Below are 23,744 nucleotides of genomic sequence, written 5' to 3' on the forward strand. Positions count from 1 at the left end.
GTAATAGCTGTAAAACAAGATTTATTAAATCTCTGATTAAAGAAAGCCTAAGAAATCCCAAGTTCGATAAGACCGCAACATCAACTGTTTGTATTTAAACAGCTTCGCTCGCTATGTGTCCTATCGATCATACACAATGTACGTCATCGCCCCTGTCACGTGATCGGGAGCACATGGGAGCTGGACCTCCTATCACTTTGAAGCCAGTCAGGACAAGCGGTACTAATTCAATATTTATATCTTAATTAATAAGTGTACAATAACAGAATGCACCTGTCTGGTTTCCACGCATCAAAAATCGCAATGCGCATGCGCAGCTGTCATACACCAAACGGCGCTGTCATAGGGCTGCAATTAGGATCACTTCAATGTTTGCTTATCTTGACAACTGATTCAACACTGTTGCACTGTGTGTGGCGGGCTGACAGATCTGCGTGAGGGGGACGCTTCGTTGTCATGCAGGGACTGTCATGCACGTTGCATGCACGCATCGAGCCTGTCTCCTCACATAAGCTTCCGTAGCGAATTTTGTCAAATCGATGGCAACGCACCGAGAACAGTAAGATAGTATTTCTGGTATCTTCGGAGTACTCAACTTGTCTTCGCTGAAACATGATGTGTCTTAAATAACAGTGACATGGAATCTCTACAGACAAACAAAAGGTCTATTTTTGCGCCCAAATCATCTCTGATTCCACGGCTCTCAGAATCACACAATCGCCGAAACTCAAACAAAATTGTCATAAATGTCGGCGGTGTACGATTTGAAACTTATAAAACGACTCTTAAAAGTATTCCGGATACACGACTATCATGGTTAACGGATCATTCCGGACACAATCCGGATTACGATCCTTTAACCGGAGAATATTTTTTCGACCGACATTCTGGAATGTTTCAAATGATTCTGAACTATTACAGAACAGGAAAGTTACACGTATCCATGGACGTCTGTGGTCCGGCGTTTGAGGAAGAATTGGCATTTTGGGGTCTGGATGAGACCCAGATTGAGCCGTGTTGTTGGCATACGTATAGGGCCCACAGGGACGCACAGGAAACCCTAGCAGAGTTCGAGGGAACCGAAAATGATATTGAAAGTGATAATGAGGAAGAATTTGAAATGAGACAAAAGTTTGGTATTTCTGAGGATTTTAAACAAGTAGAACTGTCACGATGGAATAAATGGAGACCGAAAATGTGGCGCTTTCTCGATGATCCGAAAGCAAATAAGATTTCGAAGGTAAGATTTCTCAGTGGCAAGCTTTAATCTTTTTTTGAATTCTGTAATCTAGAAAAGGAAAACGTAACAATCTTTTCGAATTCTCTTTGATAAAAAAGACCCAAAAAACAAAACAAAACAAAAAACAAAAACAAAAACAAAAAACAACAACAAAAAACAAAAAAAACGAAGAAACAAAAACAAGAAATCTATGCTATGTTATACTTGATATATTATGTGTACCATGAACTTTATTAGGCAAATCTATAATCTGTATTTTCATATTTTGATCTCCTTAATCCACTTTTTAGTTTGAATTATGGTTTCATTATTATTTCGGCGTTCTTTCTTGTTTTTCGTGACGGTTACGAATGATATCTTTTTTTTTCACATGTTCGTTGCGAAGAGAGGAAAACTAAAATATACAATATCATAAATTGTAATTGCTATTTATACAATATGGACAGTGTTATTGAATAAACTACGTATCTAATTACATAAATTTAACAAACCTTGTTTTTTGATATTCTGTTTAAGTCTATATCACAGTTTCATCATGCTAACTGCACTGGGGGAGACACGCCATATAATTTCATTGATTTTTAACTTTTGAAAAGTTACCGAAATAATTTCAAGTTGGCATTTTAAAGTATATTTTAAAAAATGAACACTTACTTTTTGATCAAATCTTGCTTGTTGGAGAGAACGCGTTTTATTTGAAAACTTTCCCTCCCGATTAAATTTCACAAGTCAAATTACATTAAAGAGCGGTGGGGAAAATAGATAAAGTAAGGACTCTCGCAACAAGTCGTTTCACCTGCATGTCGGTGTTGTTTTGTAGTACTAATCTGTTAATGGTTGCTCCCAAAGGTAAATTTACCAATCCGTACACCGTGAGGGTGCCATTTAACATTTCTTAAGAACACCCCCAGGAAACTATCGACAAGCACACTTATGCTGGCTGATTACGACAATCTTAACTTTTTCGCTTTTAAAGGTCGAAAAAGCGTTGTTAAACGGCGCCGAATACAATATTACATTTTTAAGTGGTAAAACAAGTTGATTTCTTGTCACTAAACTGTATAACAAACACGCTATCATATTTATCACGAACACCCTTATCAATTCCGTGACGTCATTATACGTTTCCGATCCCGGATTGACGGAAATAGACGGAAAACCCCGAAGTGCCCCCAAATACCTTCGCATATATTTTTACAGCAATTTTGCTATCGGTTGCTAATTTTACCTACGGACATTTAATTAAGGGCGACTATGTACAGTATGACGTAAATTCTGATGACGTCAATACTCTTACGCAATGTGGGTGTATGTAAAGGCGAAAACATTACCTTGTATAACACTCCCGGTACATTTTGATTCCCCTTTAAAGTTCAGTCTTCACGGGTTGTAAGTTAATTATTCCGATACTTGACCTTTATACGTAGGCAGACTGTTACTTTTAGTACATTGAATCAACCTCGAGTCTTGGGAAGTCATTCTACAAATATCAAGTACATGCTATACCGATCCGTACTGTACCATTCTCGTGTATGTTGATCGGAGAGTTGGAAGCGTAGTTTAAAGTTAAAACCACTTGGTGCTAATCTTCATAATATTTGAGATAAATTTAGTCAAAAACTACCCTGTTTCCCATTCTGATATCTTGACATTACCTGGATTTGACTCAGATTTATATGTCGTCCATAAAACAGAATGTGCTAATCCTCCCGGAACACCTGGTTCTGTATTCTTAAAACCGTACTCTTTCTCAAATACACATGTTGTGCTCCAGCTCAAATATATTTGGTGATAAATCTGATATGTGAATCAATATTTTTTCAACGATTTAAAGGAATTTCGGTAAAGACTTCGAGTGATAAATATTTTTGTTTTTGTTTTGTTTTTGTTTTTTCTTTCAAAATGCTGTTTTACGATTGAAGCGAGTTTAAACAAATTTGATTTGCCTTCCACCTCTTGTTTGCGAGTTCGAAACCTACGTGGGGCAGTTGCCTGGTACTGACTGTAGGCCGGTGTTTTTTCTCCGGGTACTCCGGCTTTCCTCCACTTCCAAAACCTGAAACATCCTTAAATGACCCTGGCTGTTAATAGGACGTTAAATGAAGTAAACGAAACCACAACATAGATTTCATGCTTGAGCATGATTATCCGGGCCTTGGTGGTATTATACTAATACGCTTCCGAGAGACGTCAAACATTATCTTGTTAATATTTTAGACTCGTTGTATTGATTTTGAATTAGAATTACGGTTTTTATTTACAAGTTTTTTTGTTATCTATGTGAATGGACAAGTTAAACGTAAATTGTGTTATGTTTTCATCCATAGCACTGTTAAATGCACATTGTATTTGTTTTTAGTTTATCTAAACTTTCAATTTGTTTACATATCGGTCAATAAACATAACTACAAGCTAATTTGCGTCTGTCCGTCTCTACATGCGTTGAAGAAAACTTGACTGGCGCTGAGCTTAGTAAAATAATTTAATTTCTTTGCCATTTACTATTTGAATTTGCTTTTTCAATGACGCTATGAACGATAATTAATTAATCCCGCAGTTATGAAAATATGATTCAATAATAAATACTTTTCTACTCAAATTATCAAATTTTGTGTGTAGCGAGGTTCATGCTGTAATTTAATATTTATTTGATTAGAATGGCTAACCATCCTGTTCAAGGATAGATAGATTTCTTCAAACGGCCCTGATGAAATAAAATATGGTTTTGTTCCAATAAAATCTCTGATTCGTGGCTGACAATGCAATGTCCTATCACTATTAACGACAAAATCTAAAAGGCAAATGATGGCGCATTAATACGCGGGAGGAAAATCGCGTGATGTGTTCTGTACAACAGTGCGGGCTGACCTGCTCACCTCTGTCTGAAAGATCTACGTCCGCATGCAGCCGTAGCGTCTGACAGAAAAAAAATGCCAGGGCTGTCACATATCGAAAAAAAGACAATCTCTACAACTGAAAAAAAAGTGTTAGTTCGACAGAGAATTTATATAACCCAGATTGTTTTAATTCAAGGCCAAGATTTAAAAATGTAAAATCGAACGTTATTTGTTACGCATGAATACTATTTCAGAAATTGGGAAAAAATAATATAAACTTACTGCTTGTTTTCTATTTCCCCCATACATTGTTTCAAAGATAATTCTTGTTGTTGTTAATGTTGTTGTTGTTGTTGTTGTTGTTTTGTGGTTGAATTAACGTAAGTCTACTGCTTGTTTTCCATTCCCCCCATACATGTACATAGTTTCAAAGATCATTGTTTTTGTTGCTGTTTTTTCTCAACTTTCTGAAATAATAATACCGTTTCAATCGTACAGATACACAAGTAAATACAATTAACCAAAAAAAGTTTCATCATGAGCAGCCTCTATTGAATTGTTTGACAGTTGGCTCGGAATAGCTACATAAATGTAGGTGTTGGGTTCGACAGGTTGACGTGTTTCATTCTTCAACTGTGTGTTTGTCAGCATTAAATATTTACATTTCAATTAAAATTTTGGAATGATGAAAAGTAGAAATGGCGTTGCCGACTATCCAAGTTATGCATGTACCTGAAGTCTGAGGACCAAAGTTAATCGGCCACACATACTACAAAGTTTTCATTTTTTTCTTCCCTTTTTTGGGGTGTGAGATCGGCAAGGGATTTGCCGCAGCCATTGCCAAACTGGTTCAAATTCACATAGTTCATAATACAGCTTGGCTCTGGCTTTGTATATTCAACAAAAAAGGCAGGGTTGTTTCATCATCTAACTAAGAGACAAGAGTTTGTTTGTTACCGCATTATAATATGCAGAACGATGCACGCACTTCGGTTTTCTCTGTGAAGCATTATGTTCCAACATCAACCGAGGAAAACTTTTATTAATATTCATTTACAGAACAGCTTTCACGGTTGTCGCTATACCTTAAGCCTATTTTACTATTCATAATAAAACAACACCGTTTAACGGGACAAAGTATATTGACACGTTTGTATGTCATTTCTTCTTTCCTGTCTTCTCTTTTCTCTCTTTGGTATTCTCTCTTGCGGTTTCCTTGACCTCTGTGCTCATATGACCCCGTCTGTTACAAGAACGCTTGAACCTGTAAAAATCAGCTGTAGCATTTCGGTGTGTTGACACTTTACAATGACCCCTGACCTTATCACTAGTGGAAATAGTCTTCATGTGACGTTCGCAAACGGATATTGAAAATCTAATATAAATTTAGGTCGGGGGACTGATAAATTTTCCGGATTTCGTTTTTTTCTCTCTTAGAAACAACCCTCTTACGTATTTACACAAAATGTTGTTCCAGAGTAACCTAGATGCGCGAGGACTATCGATCTTTTAAAAATTGATTGATTTTAGTTTCAGCGCAGAAACTGTCGGACACAGTAACTGTTTTCTTAGCGAATGCTCAGGAATTAAATTTTCTGTCATTACCTCGAGACGAAAAGTCAAGTGCATTACCAGAACTCGTTTTCTGATTAACAAAATGTCTTGTGAAGACATATGAAAGCATGGAACCATTTCGACAGGATTTCAACACTCTTGATTCAACCTAGTTCTTCCAAAGTGAGTGAAATAATTACGTATATAGAAAACAATTTAATTCTGGTAAAACTATCCTGTAGTTCGTCAGACGGATTCAGCGAATCTCGATTAGTATTTCATCGATCAAAATCTCCATTTCTTTTATATTTTTAACAGAACATTTTCATTTTTAACAGAACGTAACGAATTCCCGGCAAAGAAGACTTTTTATAGTATTCGGTTCGGCTTCACAGCTTAGTCAAATCTACACGCATCCCGCACAAATTAAGACGGAGCGAGTTCATTTATTTTGAAATTATAATGCGCTGTTGAGTAGAAACAGAAGAAGATTTGTAGAGTTTTATTCCAGATCACCCCAGTGCTGTTACGTGTAGCTGTTGCTACTGTATAATTAGGTCGTTAATGGATAACTGCATCGCCATGGAATCAAACATGATAAAACAATGCAAACGAATCTCCTTTTAATTTAAATGCTTGTATGTACTGTAGACGTACACATTTAACCGGTTAGATTATTTTTGCGCTTTTCGCTTTATTAACAATCCGCTAAATTATTATACCGCTGATTTTTGGTTCAGTCTACGTATCACTCGTCACATCTCGGCCGATTCCGTACCTACATCTAATGATGAAGGGTACCGGAATCGGCCGAGTTTAGCCGAATATTTGATGAAGGCTACCGGAATCGGCCGAGGTTAGCCGAATGTCTACGTATATTACTTTCTCCGTAATACTTTCTCCGACAAGTCATTTTGGAGGGCTAATTCATCGTTGCGCTAACCCGTTTATATCCAGTTATTCGCTAAAATCTTATTGTCCAAAATAAGATAGCTTGCAGTATCTCTCTACAATTTCCTCGAACTAAGCAGAGTTATAGGAGCAGTTTTATATGTATCGTTTGGCTGACGTTTTATATGTGCTAGTAAATTTATATTCAGAGGTGCAATTCGCTTCTGTGTATTTTTACCCTATGACCTATTCGTATGACCTATGTTAAATACTATTGTGACGCCATAAATTGATGACGTCACTCGTTTGCCTTGATAATGAAAGCGAAAAGTTGAGATTTCATTCTCCTATTTCATTCAGGATAATTTTGAATGTTTGATAAATAGAATATTACATTCTTGTCGGCGTGTCCATAATCAAAACTCCTTCATTACATCATACTCCACCTGGTATTAGTCTCGTGTCATAATCAGCTTATATTATTGAATTCAACTAATGCATTCTAATTTTAATTGGCATTTAAAAAAAAAGAAAAAAAGGAGAACGTCGTTTTACAATGTGTACAGTGATGTGAAATTACTAAGTACGGTAATTTTTTTTTACATCGTAAAAGCTGTGAAATTGTTTTTCTCGACACCGTACGTATCTACATAAGTCAATCACCGTGAAGTCAATAGGTGTGATTTGATTTAAAGTACAAATGTACACTATGGAATGAAGTCTTCAAATAAGTATATTGTAGAGAACAAAAGGGGATAAAAGATGAATATAAACTTTCATTAATCATTTCGCTGATGCAAAACGTGTGGATGTCTATAATAGATGGTTGAGACATCTTAATGAACCTTGATAAATGTCGAAACACAACGCGGGTTATTTATTCGAAAATGGAATCAATTTAGGGAATATTGGATATTTAATGATTTTTAAAGAACATTAAAGAAGTGTATAAAATCTGTTCACAGTGAGATTAATGTACGTCTCCAAGCAAATTCTATGTGGAAAAGTACAGGTTTCGCAACACATCAGAGATTTATATCAACTTTACGTTCGGTAGCTGTATCGCTGTAAACCAGAGCAGTATACAGAGAAAACAAAAATATGTTTACCTTCGCTTCACTGCAGAGGCAAAATAACATATAGGTAATGGAATAGCAGTCTTGTATATGTTATTCCTAATGTTATTGGAAATTTAACGTAATTAAGACAGAGCGATTTGTGTTAGCAAAATAGCCTTTTATGTGTTCTCGGGGAGGTTTGGCTGGGAACTGTGACAAATATAGACGGACAAGTCGATGTTCCACAAGGCTGGCCGGCAATATGTAAAACATCGTTATCTCCGCGACCGATAGACGAGTAATCAAATTCCTGCTTCATCAGCCCTCATCAAATCGTCGCTTATCATTTTCCTGAAATATCTCAACCACGAAACACATTTTGTGACAGTTTAATGTTTTATTAACCATTCCCATCACTGCGGTGGATATATATGAGAGACAACATCTGATATTGAATTTATGACATGATTGGTTAAATGTCCATTCCGCTGATAAAACTGTCTGTGAGTTCCCCCACGACGACGCCCTCTGTCTGTGTGTTAGCGTTCGGCCGCGATGAATTCGGTTAGGCTTTTGGCTGAGTTATGTTGGCATTCATAGTCAATATAATGACAATTGTGTGTCATTGTCACGTGTATAAATCTAATCATATATACATATATACAATATATAGCAAATTTGATATATCGGTTATATACAATTTAGCCATTTCTAAAAATTAAAAAAAAAGATAAAAATAAATAAATAAATAAATAATAATAATAAAAGTACGCCCCCTTTATTAATTCCCATCCCCTAGATTTACACATCAGTTAAAAAAAACATAACACAAAATTAAACATAAAAATAAACACCATTAGTGTCTGATTTCATTTATTTTCAAGTAACGCCATTAAAACATCGTAAAGATAAAACAAATCCAACCTACTCAAACCTCTCCTTCAACAGAGCTTTCCAAAGTGTCTCGGATTTTATTTTGATTGAAACAATTACGTCCTGACAGATATCGTATGTTTCGGTGCACATGCACTCTTTTGCCTTTGCTGTATTTTTGTTTGTTTTGCTTTCATTGTATTTTTGTTGTTTTGTTTTTTGTTTTTTTTTGTGATGTATTATTTTTATGGCCAGTTTTGCATATGTTAAATGCTCACTAGTATTCAAATTATTCGTAAATATCACGTTTATTCATTCCTTTTCATTTTCTTGTTAGTCACATCTCTAACTATTTCTTTCCTCACATTTCAGGCCTATGCTGTTATATCTGTGATATTCATCCTGACGTCGATCGCCGTCTTTTGTTTGGAGACTAATTCTCACTTCCGGTACAACCCAAATCCAAACGCATCCCTGGAGGATCTGCCTGTTTTGGAAAGACAAAAACACACCAAGCCCCTTCTTTTCATGGATATCTTTGAATACATCTGCATCATCTTCTTCACGTTTGAGTTGCTAGCCCGGATTATGTTCTGTCCTCGACTCTGTGATTACGTAAAGGAACCATTTAACTGGATAGATATTTGTTCCGTTGTACCGTTCTACATCACAAAAGTTATGTTGGTTTGTGATGGCAATCTCGAACTCACCGATGCCTATTATTTCCTTAATGCTCTGCGATTGATAAGAATTTTTCGAATTTTGAAACTAACGCGTCACTTTAGCGGATTAAAAATTCTCGGCCATACGATACGAGCGAGTGCCAAAGAGCTATTTCTGCTGTTCCTTGTCCTGATAATTGGCGTGCTAATCTTCGCCTGTCTTATTTTCTATGCAGAGCAAATTGACGAAAGTCAGAGAAACGACTTTCCTGATATTCCTATGGGTTTTTGGTGGGCAGTTGTTACCATGACAACGTTAGGATATGGCGATATGGCTCCTAGAACCGGTTTTGGATATGTTGTTGGAACTATCTGCGCAGTTTGTGGTCTTCTGATGTTATCACTTCCGGTTCCGATTATAGTCAGCAATTTCACACTTTATTACTCCCACGCGCAGGCTAAAATGAAACTACCCAAAAAGAACAGGAATTGCCTCTTTGGTGCCGCTAATGCTTTGAAGGAAAATCATCCAACGCCATCACCTTCTCCTTTACCGGAATCGGTAAAATCAGAATTCGGCAGTAAAGGCAGTTTGAAGTCTCTGGATCGTAAGTCCAGCAATGATAGTGCGTTTGGTAGCTGTGACAGCAACAGTGAGTTCATAATACAATTATCAAAACCTAATATAGGATTAGGATAATGTCCTTGTAGAATTAGGATAATGTCCTAGTAAATAAGGATAATGTCCTAGTAGGATAAGGATAATGTCCTAGTAGGATTAGGATAATGTCCTAGTAGGATTAGGATAATGTCCTAGTTGGATAAGAATAAGGTCTTAGTAGGATTAGGATAAGGTCTTAGTAGAATTAGGATAATGTCCTAGTAAATAAGGATAATGTCCTAGTAGAATTAGGATAATGTCCTAGTAAATAAGGATAATGTCCTAGGTGGATAAGAATAAGGTCTTAGTAGGATAAGGATAATGTCCTAGTAGGATTAGATAATGTCCTAATAGGATAAGGATAATGTCCTAGTAGAATTAGGATACTGTCCTAGTAAATAAGGATAATGTCCTAGTAAGATTAGGATGATGTCCTAGTAAATAAGGATAATGTCCTAGTAGAATAAGGATAATGTCCTAGTAGGATTAGGATAATGTCCTAGTAAATAAGGATAATGTCCTAGTTGAATAAGAATAAGGTCTTAGTAGGATTAGGATAATGTCCTAGTAAATAAGGATAATGTCCTAGTTGGATAAGAATAAGGTCTTAGTAGGATTAGGATAATGTCCTAGTAGGATTAGGACAATGTCCTAGTAAATAAGGATAATGTCCTAGGTGGATAAGAATAAGGTCTTAGTAGGATAAAGATAATGACCTTGTAGAATTAGGATAATGTCCAATTAGGAGTAGGATAATGACCTAGTAAGATTAGGATGATGTCCTAGTAGGGTTAGGATAAGGTCCTAATAGGATTAGTATATGTCATAGCAGGATTAGGATAAGGTCCTTGTAGGATTATGATAAGGTCCTAGTAAGATTAGGATAATGTCCTAGCAGGTTTATGATAAGGTCATAGTAGGATTATGATAATGTCCTAGTAGGATCAGTATTAGGTGCTAGCTTCACAAACGTTCTTTGTTGAAAAAAAAATCCCTCAAGATAAGAATGTCTCGTTTGAAATCTTTACTGAAATGAAGCAAAATATTAGATAAAATAAGCCTTTACGTCAAAATTGATTTTCAACTGGAAGGCAGGTTTTAAGGATTTTATCTAAAGGGTCATGTCCATTACTGGAGAGAGAGATCAACACAGTGGGCCTTCTTGATTTGAAATAAACAAGAAGAAAAAAACCAAAAAAAACATGTAGTGATAATGTAGCTCATTTATCTCTTGATAATGAAAATAAATCGAACAAACGTTCGTAAAACCGGGACAGTTATGATAATCTTTACTGGACTCAACAAATGTTCTCATTTAGAAAAATATGACCAAATACGAAAATTATCCATTTCTTAATGCTTCCCTACTTATAGGGGCAATTTTGAATCCGATAGCATTTATTTATATAGATGTAAGTAAAAATTGAAAGGGACCCCGACGTAACGTATATATACTACAGAGAATACAGACATAACGAAGATACTGTAATTCTTAATCTAGATCGATAATACGCAGACAAAAATAGATTATATCCATTACTTGGGCCTGTCTCGTATTTACGCGATCGTCACAAGGTATCTCGTCCTGAACAGCCATTGTAGAAAATGTGCGACGCAGTTTCTGTATTTTACTCATATTTTCCGAAATTTTCAAAAATATGTGTTTTAGTTAAAATTTAATTAATGTTTCTTCATCCGACTATGATATATGAGTAATTGAAATATCCGTTTGTCACAAAAACCAAAAAACAATGTCGCCACAAATTAATGAAAAAGTTTCTTTGTCATTTTGAGATTGGGATTTAACAAGATTTTGACTGATATTTGTATGGCGTGTGTAGTCAATAAAGCAGAAGAAGTCAATTTTAGTTAGAAGTAAGAGTTCGTTTTAATATTAATATTATCTGTTTTCCTCGAGTTTATCGCTGCTGTACCAGTTATAGCATTATGAATATCAAATTGCATTTATTGTCAAAATGAACGCAATATGGGAGGCGTATTAATATGATGACGTCATTTCCATGTTTCTACGAAAATATATCGTATCACATACTTGATGCACTAAAATCGTTCTGTAATCATGACCTATGTAGTGATATATACAGATAAACCTGACTTTATCGACCAATGTCTTTAACGACATCCTGTAACATCCGACCATACCCAACAAAACAGCGATATACTTCCCTAATATTGCCGACATTGACTAAACCGACACACTTTCTTTTCTGACGCATTGTCTCAGTCCCATACAATAGAATGATATTAGTATAAAGTTTGCTTTTGGAGTTTCTATTTTTTTTTTTTTTATTGATTTAAACATTAGATGCATTGTCTATTGCTTTCAAGTTTATGAAATAAAATATGATTTAAACAATGCACTTTAAGCGGCAACAAAATAAAAAATTAAACAATTAAGTGACGGTTGTACAACCCGAGAGGCGTTAACGAAATCCTAAACGCCTTCTCTAGATGATTTGGTTATATACATAATTCATTTTTCAAAATTTAGTAAAAAAAAACCAATCATTTTTAATAATTGACAGAATATTGAAATTGAATTTTGAAATTGCACCGAAAGCTAACTTCGTTATTACATTGAGGCCAATTCAAGTAGCGTGTTATTTGTAATATAGATTTGTAATTTTCGTCATGGCTTGGTGATCGATCTTCATTACTATGAGCTTTATTTCATCAAATGCTTTATATTTTAGATAATTGAAGTAGCAATGGTGGCATTTCGATGCGAGAAACCCATTAAAATCCGCAAGAGGGAGCTTTTCATTATTTCCTTGCAATCAAAGCATCCGTTTCAAGCCGCATCGCTCATATTGGACTCTTGTCAGTTTGTTTATGTGTCTGTTCAAGCATTATTTAACATCTTGATGATGAAACCCATTCTCCTCTCCGTGAGATTTGAAGACAAAGGCAATTTCTATGAAATGCACTTTAGAGTAATCTCCCTTGTATTGGTTGTTTCCGGGAAACATTCTTCTGTTTTTTACGGTAGCATGTTTCATAACTTAGCATATATTTCCTCAGTTAAGATTTTTTTTTTTTTATTATTATTATTTCTTTTCTCTAGTTCATCAGAAAGGACAAGAAGTCGTTCCAAAACTTAATAAAAAAAGTAATTTCAATTTCAACATATTTTATTGACTGATGTTATATCATTATAGGATTGGACATAAGTCCTAAAAAGTAATATTCTTAAAAAGAAAAAGAAACCACATACACAAGATAAACAAAATCGTGATCTTAACTCATGGACACCGATGAGAAATGATCAGGTCAATAACCTCATGTGTTCTTGAAGGGCTAGCGTCTTCTGCTAAATGACAACAAATACCATACACATCTGGGTTAAATAAGGACATGTTCTCAAAATGAGAACAAGGGTAGTGGCAATGGGACCATCACGCAAATCAACGAGCACCGAACAAAATATTTTCAAATGAGATCCTGAGGTTGACCATAAATTGTTCCCATTGTCTTAATCAACCTATAGCTGTCGAAAACCTGTGCTTTAGAATTACCTCAACGGTCGATAGCTGACGCGAAAATCGAGATAAAAACCTAGCGTGATTTTGAACATCGAATCTATTGGGACATTAAACACCACATGTAGGGGAAGCTGGAGCGTTGCTATCTAGAAACGGAAAATTAACAATAATTTAAATCACCATCCTTATCATACAGCATAGTTCTTAGCTGTCCCTGCTGGCAATATTGTGAGTAAAGGTCGAGGTCAACGGATACTGTTTGTTTTTTGTTCTTGATTTCAAGATGAATGACATATCCGATCGTTAATTAAGATTTTACTTTTTGAACCAAAACACCTCGTCAATTTTTAAAACAAGAACAAGTCGGCCACGTGAGGAATGTCTTGTTCCCATGGAAATGTCAATGTTCATTTTGAAGATATTGTGACCTAACAACTCAACAAAGATATTGGTACATCTACATGCAAATTGCATACAAACTGTAACCAAGCACTGTGTCCCTATTTCTATTTCCGGAAATGTAAGGTGACAACGATAACGACAGCAATTGACAATCTATGATTTCTTAGACGATGCTACAGAGAACCCTTTCAAATTTCAATTCTCAGTAGCATAAACAATTTCAACTTCGAACCAAATAAATATGATTAGAGTAGAAAGTAAAAAGAGTGATATACATATAAAAACTGAAATGGATATTTGATAAAAACAAATAAAATTTAATAAGAAATAATTAGTTTAAATTTTGTTTTATTGATCAATTTCCATTTAACAATATATATACAACATATAAAAAATACAAAACGGAATCGGAAACAAGGGTCAAGACAGCCGATAATCCCGCCAATGCATCTTCGTTTACCGTGTTCTTCCGCTCCGTAAATTCCAGTCAATTTGTGTGTGCTTTATTTTTCTTTAATTTAAAATTAAAAAGGACATCAAGTAAAATCATATGCAATCATCAGTGTTAAATAAGAATAAGTTTATGTTCATAGATAGCGAAGAAAACACAATCTACGAAAAAGGAAACGGGGACTATTTTTCAGACGTATTGATATTTGACTGATGTATTGTGTGGAAAATCAGCAAGTAAAATGATGTTTTAAAACTGTATTCATGGTGTTGGTTAGGGTTAGGGTTAGGGTTAAGGTTAGGGTTAAAGGTTTGTTGTTTTCACTTGGTATGTTCATATAAAGAATTAACACTCATGCAGAATGTAAGCATTAATGTATGAGCTTTATGACATATACCCATCTATTCTTAAACATCTGTTAGGCCTTTTTTTTTTGTTCCTGGTTTCCCTTCCGGATATCCGGAATCTAGACACTCACCGTTCGCGTGCGTTTCTTTATCGGGTTCGTACCAGCTAGTTGTACCGGTACGAATCTGTTGTACTCGTAATGGAACGCGGGGCACCAGCAAAACCGAACCGATTCAGATGGTCTGTTGTACTGAATAGGCACGGTAACATATCATGGAACGCAATTGAATCTCAAGTGAGTTTCCAAAATGGCGGCCGTCTCTACAAAGTATTCGCTTCATAAAAAGAGATTATTTTTGTTATTAAAGTGTTACGAATGTAATATAAATACCTGAAATGTTCCGTTAATATCAATACGTTAAATATATACAATTTCATCGCAAATGAAGATTCCTCGTCTCGTATTTAACAACACGTACATTAGTATGCCAAATGAATCATCACAGTTCCGCCATCTTGGATCTAAGTGGTACGTCTCAGGAAACGAGCCACGTGAACCGGTCAGGTTCTACTGGTACGCCGTGTCCCATCACGAGTACAGCAGATTAGTACCGGTACAACTGGTACGAACCCGATAAAGGAAGACACGACACATCACATTAAAAATGATTATATTCATATGAAGTGAATAAATAAATAAATCGGAAAGACGTGTAAGCGGCGTTTTTCGGCATAGCCGTATAATTTTCTTTTGACCCCGGATATGACGCGAGAGGTGGCGTTACTAGTCAAGCTGAAGTATGTGATTGGTCAATGTAGCGGTAAATGCAAAATGCAGATATGCATTTAAAGACGAAACAAAATTAAGATTGAATGCAAGCTGAATAAGCGGATGTATCCATTCAAATGACACATTAATAAAATCACATTCCTGATTCAAATGCAGTCTTATTATCACCAAAAATGATTCAAAATGATATAATTTCGTTATCCGTGCTGAAACTGCGCATTTATTAATTAGTTCGTTAATTTATTTCACCAGCAATTTTACATTATAACCATCAGCATTAAAACTATGCCGTTTATATTTTTTAAAGATATTTCTTGTTACACTTTATTTTTCAATATTGACAAGTGTGAATTTATATCAGTTTACAAACCTGCCAATAATGCCTGTATCTTATAATGACACGAAGTCCCGTCGCCATTCCGCAACTTTATCTACCAGACATGCATGGCACAGTTCCTCTCATGCTGGTGAAGTTTATACATTTCTGTCAGAGGTAATAACTTATCGACTATAAAACCTTACAAGGCAGGTATATAGTACTGCCTCTATAGACATTTAGGTCCTCTTGTTTTCTCTCAGTCACGCAATGACTTTTAAATCAAGAATTTAACGTTTGGCAATTTGACAAACAAAAGTAACCTAAATAGATTATTCTGTCCTCCACCAGTCAATTTATATAAATTTCAGACTAGCATATCAATAATTCATACCCGCCAGGAGGTAGTTAGCATGCATGCAGTCGTTTGAAAACCTCAGGAATAGAAACATATTGTCAATTAAGGGTTGTCAATGTAAAGAAATCACATTTAGTTATTTAAAAAAGGGACAAATATCTACAAATTGCACAAAAATAATCGTGTAAATTTTATCCAATATTTATCTAGACATTGAGTTTCACAAAATCATCAATAATTTGATGCAGATGCTGACCGTTTCTCATGTAGAATTATTTTGTGGTAAAATACAGCAGCGAATAATCTCACAAATCACACAAATAATCAAATCTGAAAAATAACCATGTCGTTATACTTACACATAGTTCCTATTTGATTGACCGGATTTGACTTTAGATATGTAAGAAAACTTATTATATATTGACTTTGAAATGCAAATGGCGGTTCCCACTTTTACTTCAGCTTTTGGTGTTGGCCTTGATAATAGAATGTTCTGTATCTTGTGTTCCAATTTAAGGTTTCCTAATATGGATCAAGTAGCCGTATATATATCATCAAATATCAAAGCAATGTTATTTGGGATCGTAACAAGCGCGTTGGTTATTTAGTACTGACTCAGCTATTATCGAATTCCTATCAAAGCGACAGGGTTCGAATATGAATAACATGTCATGAATTCAAATTCTGAATACAATGTTTGTTTTTCTGAATTGATGATAAATTGTGAGTTGAAATTTTCCGACTGATTATAAGGATTAGATTTTGGGAATGTTCTTTCAAAGGTATTCAATTCAGGAAATATTAATTTGATCATTGTTTTAGTGCACAGAGACTATTTCATTGACTAGGGCCCGGTAGTTCAAAAGGTGACTAGGTTTAACAACAATTTTAAGATCCTGATTAAATCATTTCTGGTAAAACTAACTTGACAAAATTTTATCAAATTATAGCACTCGTCAATCTTCCAACTTCTTTTGAGGAATACACACACTCAGGTTTTGAAGAAAAGGAGAAAAAATGAGATTTTCACGAATCAAGTGATTAAATTAATCACCTTTTGAACAAATGGGCCATGATCTGTATAGGATTGTGGTATTTTGAAGTTAAATTGTCTGCACTTTAATGTGATATCAAACGCGGATGAGACAGCGTTCATTAGAAAGTTATTATTACAAACATATTAAATAACATGATATTCATTAACAATTTGTTTTAACGCTATGCCATAATTCAAAGATAAATTAACCATGTTTTCATCAGATATCAAGAATTTACCGTTAAATGTTGATTTCTAGAAGAATGAAAGAGCTGCATGATGCAGTTTGATTCATTTTGGCTATAGTGAACAGACCTGTTCTGAAGTCTATGTATATATAATATATATGGGGCAAAAAAGTAATTCTAACATTGTGGACAATGGATAATGTCAAATTTTTGAGGCAATCCGTCGCTTTATCGAGACAAAGAGAGCAAATATAATCACATGATATATAAACAATACTAGATCATACAATAGGAAATACTTATCCTACTGTATCTTATTGTATTTTCTAGTATTGTTTACTGTGTCTTGATAAAGGAGCGGATTACCTAAAAAAATTGACATTTTTCATTGTCCACGCTGTTAGAATTAACTACTTTTTTGCCCTATATTAACATTTCAAGTAATTCATATCCTGCAAACAAATCTTTGCAAGGATTCAGTGTTTCCTGGATAATAATCGTTTTTATTACATTTTTACCAGTGAAATATCAAAAATTATTCATTCTATAAAAGTGATATTTTTCACATATTTTTCATATCACTTTTGCTGATTTGACCAATCAAATTAATGATTAGAAAATACCAAAATAATTGACCAATCAGAAAGCCCGACATACATGTATATGTCAGCACCTGGACAGGGGAAACTACTTTTTTTGTTTACAAATTATCGCTGTAGGCCTAGTTAGCATACGGGTAGGTTTTTCGTTGATAAAAAATGTAATAAACATAATATCTAACAGTGTCTTCAGTAATACCAAATATATTTCACTCGTGTGGCTAATATTTTGATATTTTTCACTTGTGCTGCGCACTCGTGAAAAATATCAAAATATTAGCCCCACTCGTGAAATATATTTGGTATTACTGAAGACACTGTTAGATATCCTCTATATATTACTTCTTCAACCCATATATATACATGTATATATAGTGTGTGATGTATTTTTCATAAAATCCTTTTTTTATGTTTTCCGGATTTTTTTTTTCTTATTGACAGAATCACTCGTCCACAACATTCCTAATGTACATGTACATTTGTATATTAGAATAGATTTCATGTCTTTTGGTTTTGAATGGTTAAGAAAATTGAAAATGATTTATTTTGATGTGAAAAACAAAATCAGACAGACTAAACAATTACAATACTCTGAAATGTTACCAGAAGTACATAGTTGTCATGGAGATTTAGTAGTCTGACCCGAGATAACCCCATCCATTGTTTAAGAATGTCTACGTCACTAAACGGATTTAAAATCAATTTCTTTCTCCGCAGCGTCTCCAGAAAAAGAAGAAGTGAGAAAGATAAGTGTAATTTACACGGACGAAATTGTAAATTCTCCAGTGTTAACTGTAAAACGGAACCGTTACCTTGGAAACCAGTCTCCACCGGAAGCGGAAAGACTACCAAGGATTCCTGAACGATCCCACTCTCCAGCGGCGGAAGCAGATGTGAGCATGCGCACGAGACGGGGCAGCCGAGTCGGAATAGGTTAGTATATTCTTTTTGTTTAAAGGGTTGTTATTGAAATGTTTTGCCGCGAGTTTATTGTGTAAAATTCATTCGGAATTGCTGGTTATTAGATATTAAATCGAATCATAAATTTTTGTCTCTCAGACTGTGCCTTGAAATAAGAATTTGATTTTCGAAAAAAAAATGTTATCATCCCTCAACATTTTGAAAATGACGTCACTGTTTGTAAAGTCACTTTTGATTGGATGGAAAAGTAGTTGTGATGGGTTTTAAAGCTACATCAACGATGTTTGTACTCAATGGGTGTTCGAAGAGTGAAACTTTTGTTGTTTTTAATTTTGTTTTGTTTAACATTTTTTCTTTGAATTTTGATTTTTGCTAATTTGCATGTTTGTTTATTTTATTTTTATTTTTAATCATTTTTGTTTGTTTGCTTATTTTTTCGTTTGTTTATTTTTGTTTTGTTTGTTTATGTTCTGTTTTTCTTGTTTGTTTATTTTTTGTATGATGATTCTAGAACATTTAAAATTATCCCTAAATACTGTAATATAATGTCACCGAAGTAAGATACTGCCTGCTTCCTACCGGCTGAGTTTGGACGAATTCATCAATAGCTCATTCGGTACCGCGCTAGTCTGGTAAGCCAAGAGTCAGGGTGCGATCCCAAGGAGGGGCATGTTGATAATGATCTCTATTTCAATGGATGAATTGGGAAAATATTGACAAAAACACCCAGTCTTACTTTCACAAACATCACTGCTATCGCTAGACATCTGGAGGCCGAGTTCATAACTGGAGAGAGAGTATATGACCCCGGAAAGATACCAAGAACCCACTTTCATTGAATATTAATACAAATAATGATGTTGAAATGAAAAATATCATATCAATAAAAAGAAAAATAATGGAAGAGTCATAAGCATGGAATATACGCGCGGGGTTTAGCAACCGTGTGTGTTGATAATTGCCCTACATACATAATATAGTTTGATGTTTTGTGGAACAATACGTATAGTTATGTACATTTCACGTCAAAAGACGTTATCACCAACAATGGTGATTGTATCAATTCTTGCGGTTTTCACCCGTTTTGTTTCTAATTAAGTTCACACCAGACGACCCTTCCATCGTGATTATATCTGTAAATTGTTCTCGGCTGTGATGTTGCGTCCATTGGAGGTTTTACTGTTGTATTAGATTAGTGATTGATGAACATGGCCGAGTCGCACGCGATCCGCACGTTCTGTATCTCTGTTTAGAGCCTCCACGCTTCTCACCTCGCTCATTCCTTCACAAACAAACGTCCATAGACAGCATTTGTGATGGGATAAAGACAAATTGAACTGAATTTGAACCTAAACCAACGTAATGATAATACGGTATTTATGAAATATGTTACTTTTTCATTAAAGGGGCATTCCTTCGTTCGGATATCAGAAACATGCACAATTTCTATTGAGAAAATCTATGTCCGAACGATGATTATATGAGTGTTTGTTTCTTCAAGTAATGAAATTAACGCCGAAATGTACACAAAAAAGGTATATTGTAGATAAATACCCTATGTCTTTGCGGTAATTAGTGATACTTCGGGTCGAATTAAGAATTTTCAGGATTTAATGCTTAAAGAACGTTGGTTTATCTTGAGAGTAAAACTGCTTTATTAATGTAAAGATTATAACTTTTACTATTTAGAAAACATACATTTTATCAGTAAATTTAATTTTGACTACCTAATTCAAACGAAGGAATGCTCCTTTAACAAATGACCGAGTTTTATTCTCAGTCGGTATGCTTTTGATTAATCGCCTAAATTGAGCATAGTATTTCATTCTGCCACGTTATGCACGCAACGAATTAACTGGAGGTAAAATTTCACAGTCCAACAAAACTAATTTATCAAATCTTTCTTCATAAAACCTATTCCGTTATTGTAGCTGTCATTTTCAGAATGTGACTGAAGTCAAATTTGACCTAGATTTGTATAACGCTTATTCTACTGGAACTCTTGGTTCTATTCTCTTTGTATATGTTCAAATTTGTCCATGCAAGTTTTTTTTTCGTATTTTTCCATTGCTTGCCAATTTTAAGTTGGAATTACGGTTTCGTTAATTTCAGTATTTTCTCTCTCCTTTTTAAAAGTTTTTCGCCGGCATTCATTGACCTTGGAGTTCGACCTTCATGCTATCGTTGCAGATGCTGCTGTAGATTAGAATAAATGATGCAGTTCTAATGTATACTGTAACATGAAACAATTAACTCTCACAAAGCAAACCATTAAAGTAATCCAGTTGGAATCGGTTTTCATAAACATCTAATGAAAATTGTCAAATTAGAAATAATGTTCTGCATTTTCCTGACAACATCACTTTTTAAAAGGGCTTGACGATATTCCAGGAGAAATATAAAAAAGATAAAAATGTAGTTAAAACATTTCGGCGTCATTGTCATCGGTTCTAAATAAAATGTGTCATGTTAAATTGTCACAAACAATTAATTACCTAGACGGGGAACAGTTAGTAAATTGTTTGGATTTTACTCCAGCAAATATCTGGGTTGTTTTAAAATAAACTGTCTGTCTTGCTTTGGTTCATTTCAAATGTGTTCCTTGAAAAATAACATTTGTCATTTATTTAATATTTCAATTTCTACTCAAGTTGGACTCAATGAAACTACCAAACTTAATCTGTTTCATTTGCTCATGAATTTAACCAGATTAACACTGATCAGTGCGTATGAATACATGGTTAAAATCCTTCCGCGGAACGATTTCACTTTTTCTACATTGTTGTTATAAACATGGAATAATTATTACAATTATCAAATTTATAATGTATTCTTGTATTTTATGAAAGACCAGATATGCTAAATGCTTCTATTTTGACAAAATCATGCTGTTTTTAATCCTAATATTGCGGACTATTTTACTCGATCGACTAGACAAGCACAATCTGGAACTCCTCGGGCTTTTCCGTATTTGGACTTGCACAAGCTTCGAGACATTAATGTCTAGACCGACTTTTTTATTCGAAAAAAAATAATTGAAATATAAGGATTGAATCTTGATTTGGTCGATTTCATGGGGTCATGAATTGAGTTGCTCTTGAGACAAATTCAACATGAACTGCTTCGCAGTTCATTAAATTTGTCTCAAGAGCAACCCAATTCATGACCCCATGAAATTGACCAAATCAAGATTCAATCCTTAAATGAAGTGGCGTAACCTTCAAGAAGTTTTTCTTAAAGGGGCCTTCCTTCGTTTGGACATCAGAAACATGCAGAATTTCTATTGATGATATCTATGTCCGGACGATGATAATATGAGTGTCTGTGCCTACATGTAGTGAAATTTACGCCGAAATGTACAACAAAAAAGGCGTTTCGTTTACAAATACCGTGTGTCTTTGCGGTAATTAGTGATACTTCGGGTCGAATTAAGAATTATCAGGACTTAATACTAGAAGAACTTTATCTTGAGTGTAAATTTTTCTCATGAATGTAAAGATTATAACTTTTACTACTTGGAACAATGACATATTTTTCAGTGAGTTTAATTTTGACGACCTTAACTTTATTTAAACGAAGGAATGCCCTTTTGAAAAGTAATTGACATTACCCAAAGGTATTGATCATTTTTCTTTTGAACGTGAGAACATCGATAAGTTTTATGAAATAATATGGGAATAACCTGCATGTCCCCCTAGTCTTAGAAAATTCAATCTAGAAAAATCTCCCTGATACGGAGCGTTTCACAAAAATAGTAGAAAATTTAACAGTTTTATCGGTAACTGTAATTTGCCCGGTGTCTGGTTCAAATTAGCTGTCATGTCACCAGTGGACGTGGATCACAGACACGTTACTACGTAGGGAAGGGTGTTATTGGGTGTATAGGGGAGGACAATTTAGTATATCAATAATCGGAACGTGTGCCTTTGCAAGCATGTCCTAATTTTATTTTTCGAGCTAATCAAATGAAATTATCTTTGTGACTCAGTATGTAGAACCGTTTGGATCGTATCGACCATATAACGACAAGGAAGACCCTATTCTAGCAAAACAATGTCTGTAATTTTATTTATCTATCTGTTTGTTTTTGTAAGATATAACAAATTTCTGTGATTTAGAAATTGTGTCCTTGTGGATGTAAATATCATATCGAGATGATTAGTTTTTATTACCACAGCGACATCGTTCTATGGCGTTAAACTCACAAATTAGCGTAGCAACGCTCTCATAAACAACCCCTGAGTCCGTTGTTTCTATTTTCCGGATATCACTCTGCAGTCGTTTTAAATTTAATCTCCCTTTTCCAGTTCCGGTCTTTAGTTTCAATGAAAAAGCAGAGTTTCATCACTGTTTCTATAAACATGCCCTAATTATGATAATTGTTTTTTACAGGTTGTAAATCCGTTTCGCCAGCAGCATCTTCTAAAATGACCCACCTGCAACCGGATCCGGACGTGTGAATAAAGTTGTCGTTATAAAAATGGAGACGTACCCTCTTTTTTCACGGAAAGTGTGAAACATATGGAGAAGAAAAAACAACTTACAGAAATTTCGCAGGAAGAGAATACGTGCATAATTTAAAACATAAAGGTTTATTGTTGTTGTTTTTTTTTACAGAAATGTACCACATCAAATTGGAACATAATTTTGTGCACATGTAATTGACATTATGTTGTGACGGGATTTCTCCGAAATTGAAAAGAAATAAACAATCAAACAAACTATGTGAATAGTGGTCAATACTGGTTATCCACACAGATGTCTTGATTCAATAAGACAACATGAACCGTTCAACAAGAATTCACATACGGGCACCTGTATTACAATTTTCAGGACAGTATAACTTGTTCAATGAGGACAAGCGAATCACCTAAACGTTTATATTTTCAACTTCTGGCTCGCCGTAAAAGGAATATATGGAACCTGTATTCGTTGTTTATTGGTGAAGTGTTGATGAGTTATGCGTCTGAGTTACAGTAAGTTATGAATTCAACCAATAAAACGTCATTAAATGAGCGTTCAGTCACCTCTTAACTTCCTTAGTCACCACTCCACT

The 23,744-nt window shown here is 34.7% G+C and overlaps 1 protein-coding gene across 1 annotated transcript; it reads left to right on the forward strand.

Annotated features, from left to right (window-relative positions):
- Positions 1–394: 394 nt before the first annotated feature.
- Positions 395–23,710, forward strand: LOC117336833 (potassium voltage-gated channel protein Shaw-like). The gene is made up of 4 exons (XM_033897492.1): positions 395–1,240; positions 8,826–9,768; positions 18,485–18,700; positions 23,081–23,710. The coding sequence occupies exons 1-4, from the start codon at positions 638–640 to the stop codon at positions 23,146–23,148; spliced, it is 1,830 nt and encodes a 609-aa protein (XP_033753383.1). The 5' UTR covers positions 395–637; the 3' UTR covers positions 23,149–23,710.
- The last annotated feature ends 34 nt before the right edge of the window (positions 23,711–23,744 follow it).

The sequence above is a fragment of the Pecten maximus genome, chromosome 10 (assembly GCF_902652985.1).
Source record: "Pecten maximus chromosome 10, xPecMax1.1, whole genome shotgun sequence".
Lineage (NCBI taxonomy): Eukaryota > Metazoa > Mollusca > Bivalvia > Pectinida > Pectinidae > Pecten > Pecten maximus.

Coding starts and splice junctions, on each gene's coding strand:
- LOC117336833 (XM_033897492.1), top strand. CDS start 638: ATGGAATCTCTACAGACAAACAAAAGGTCTATTTTTGCGCCCAAATCA. Junction 9,769..18,484: donor TGGTAGCTGTGACAGCAACA/GTGAGTTCATAA, acceptor CTTTCTCCGCAG/CGTCTCCAGAAAAAGAAGAA. Junction 18,701..23,080: donor GGGCAGCCGAGTCGGAATAG/GTTAGTATATTC, acceptor TGTTTTTTACAG/GTTGTAAATCCGTTTCGCCA.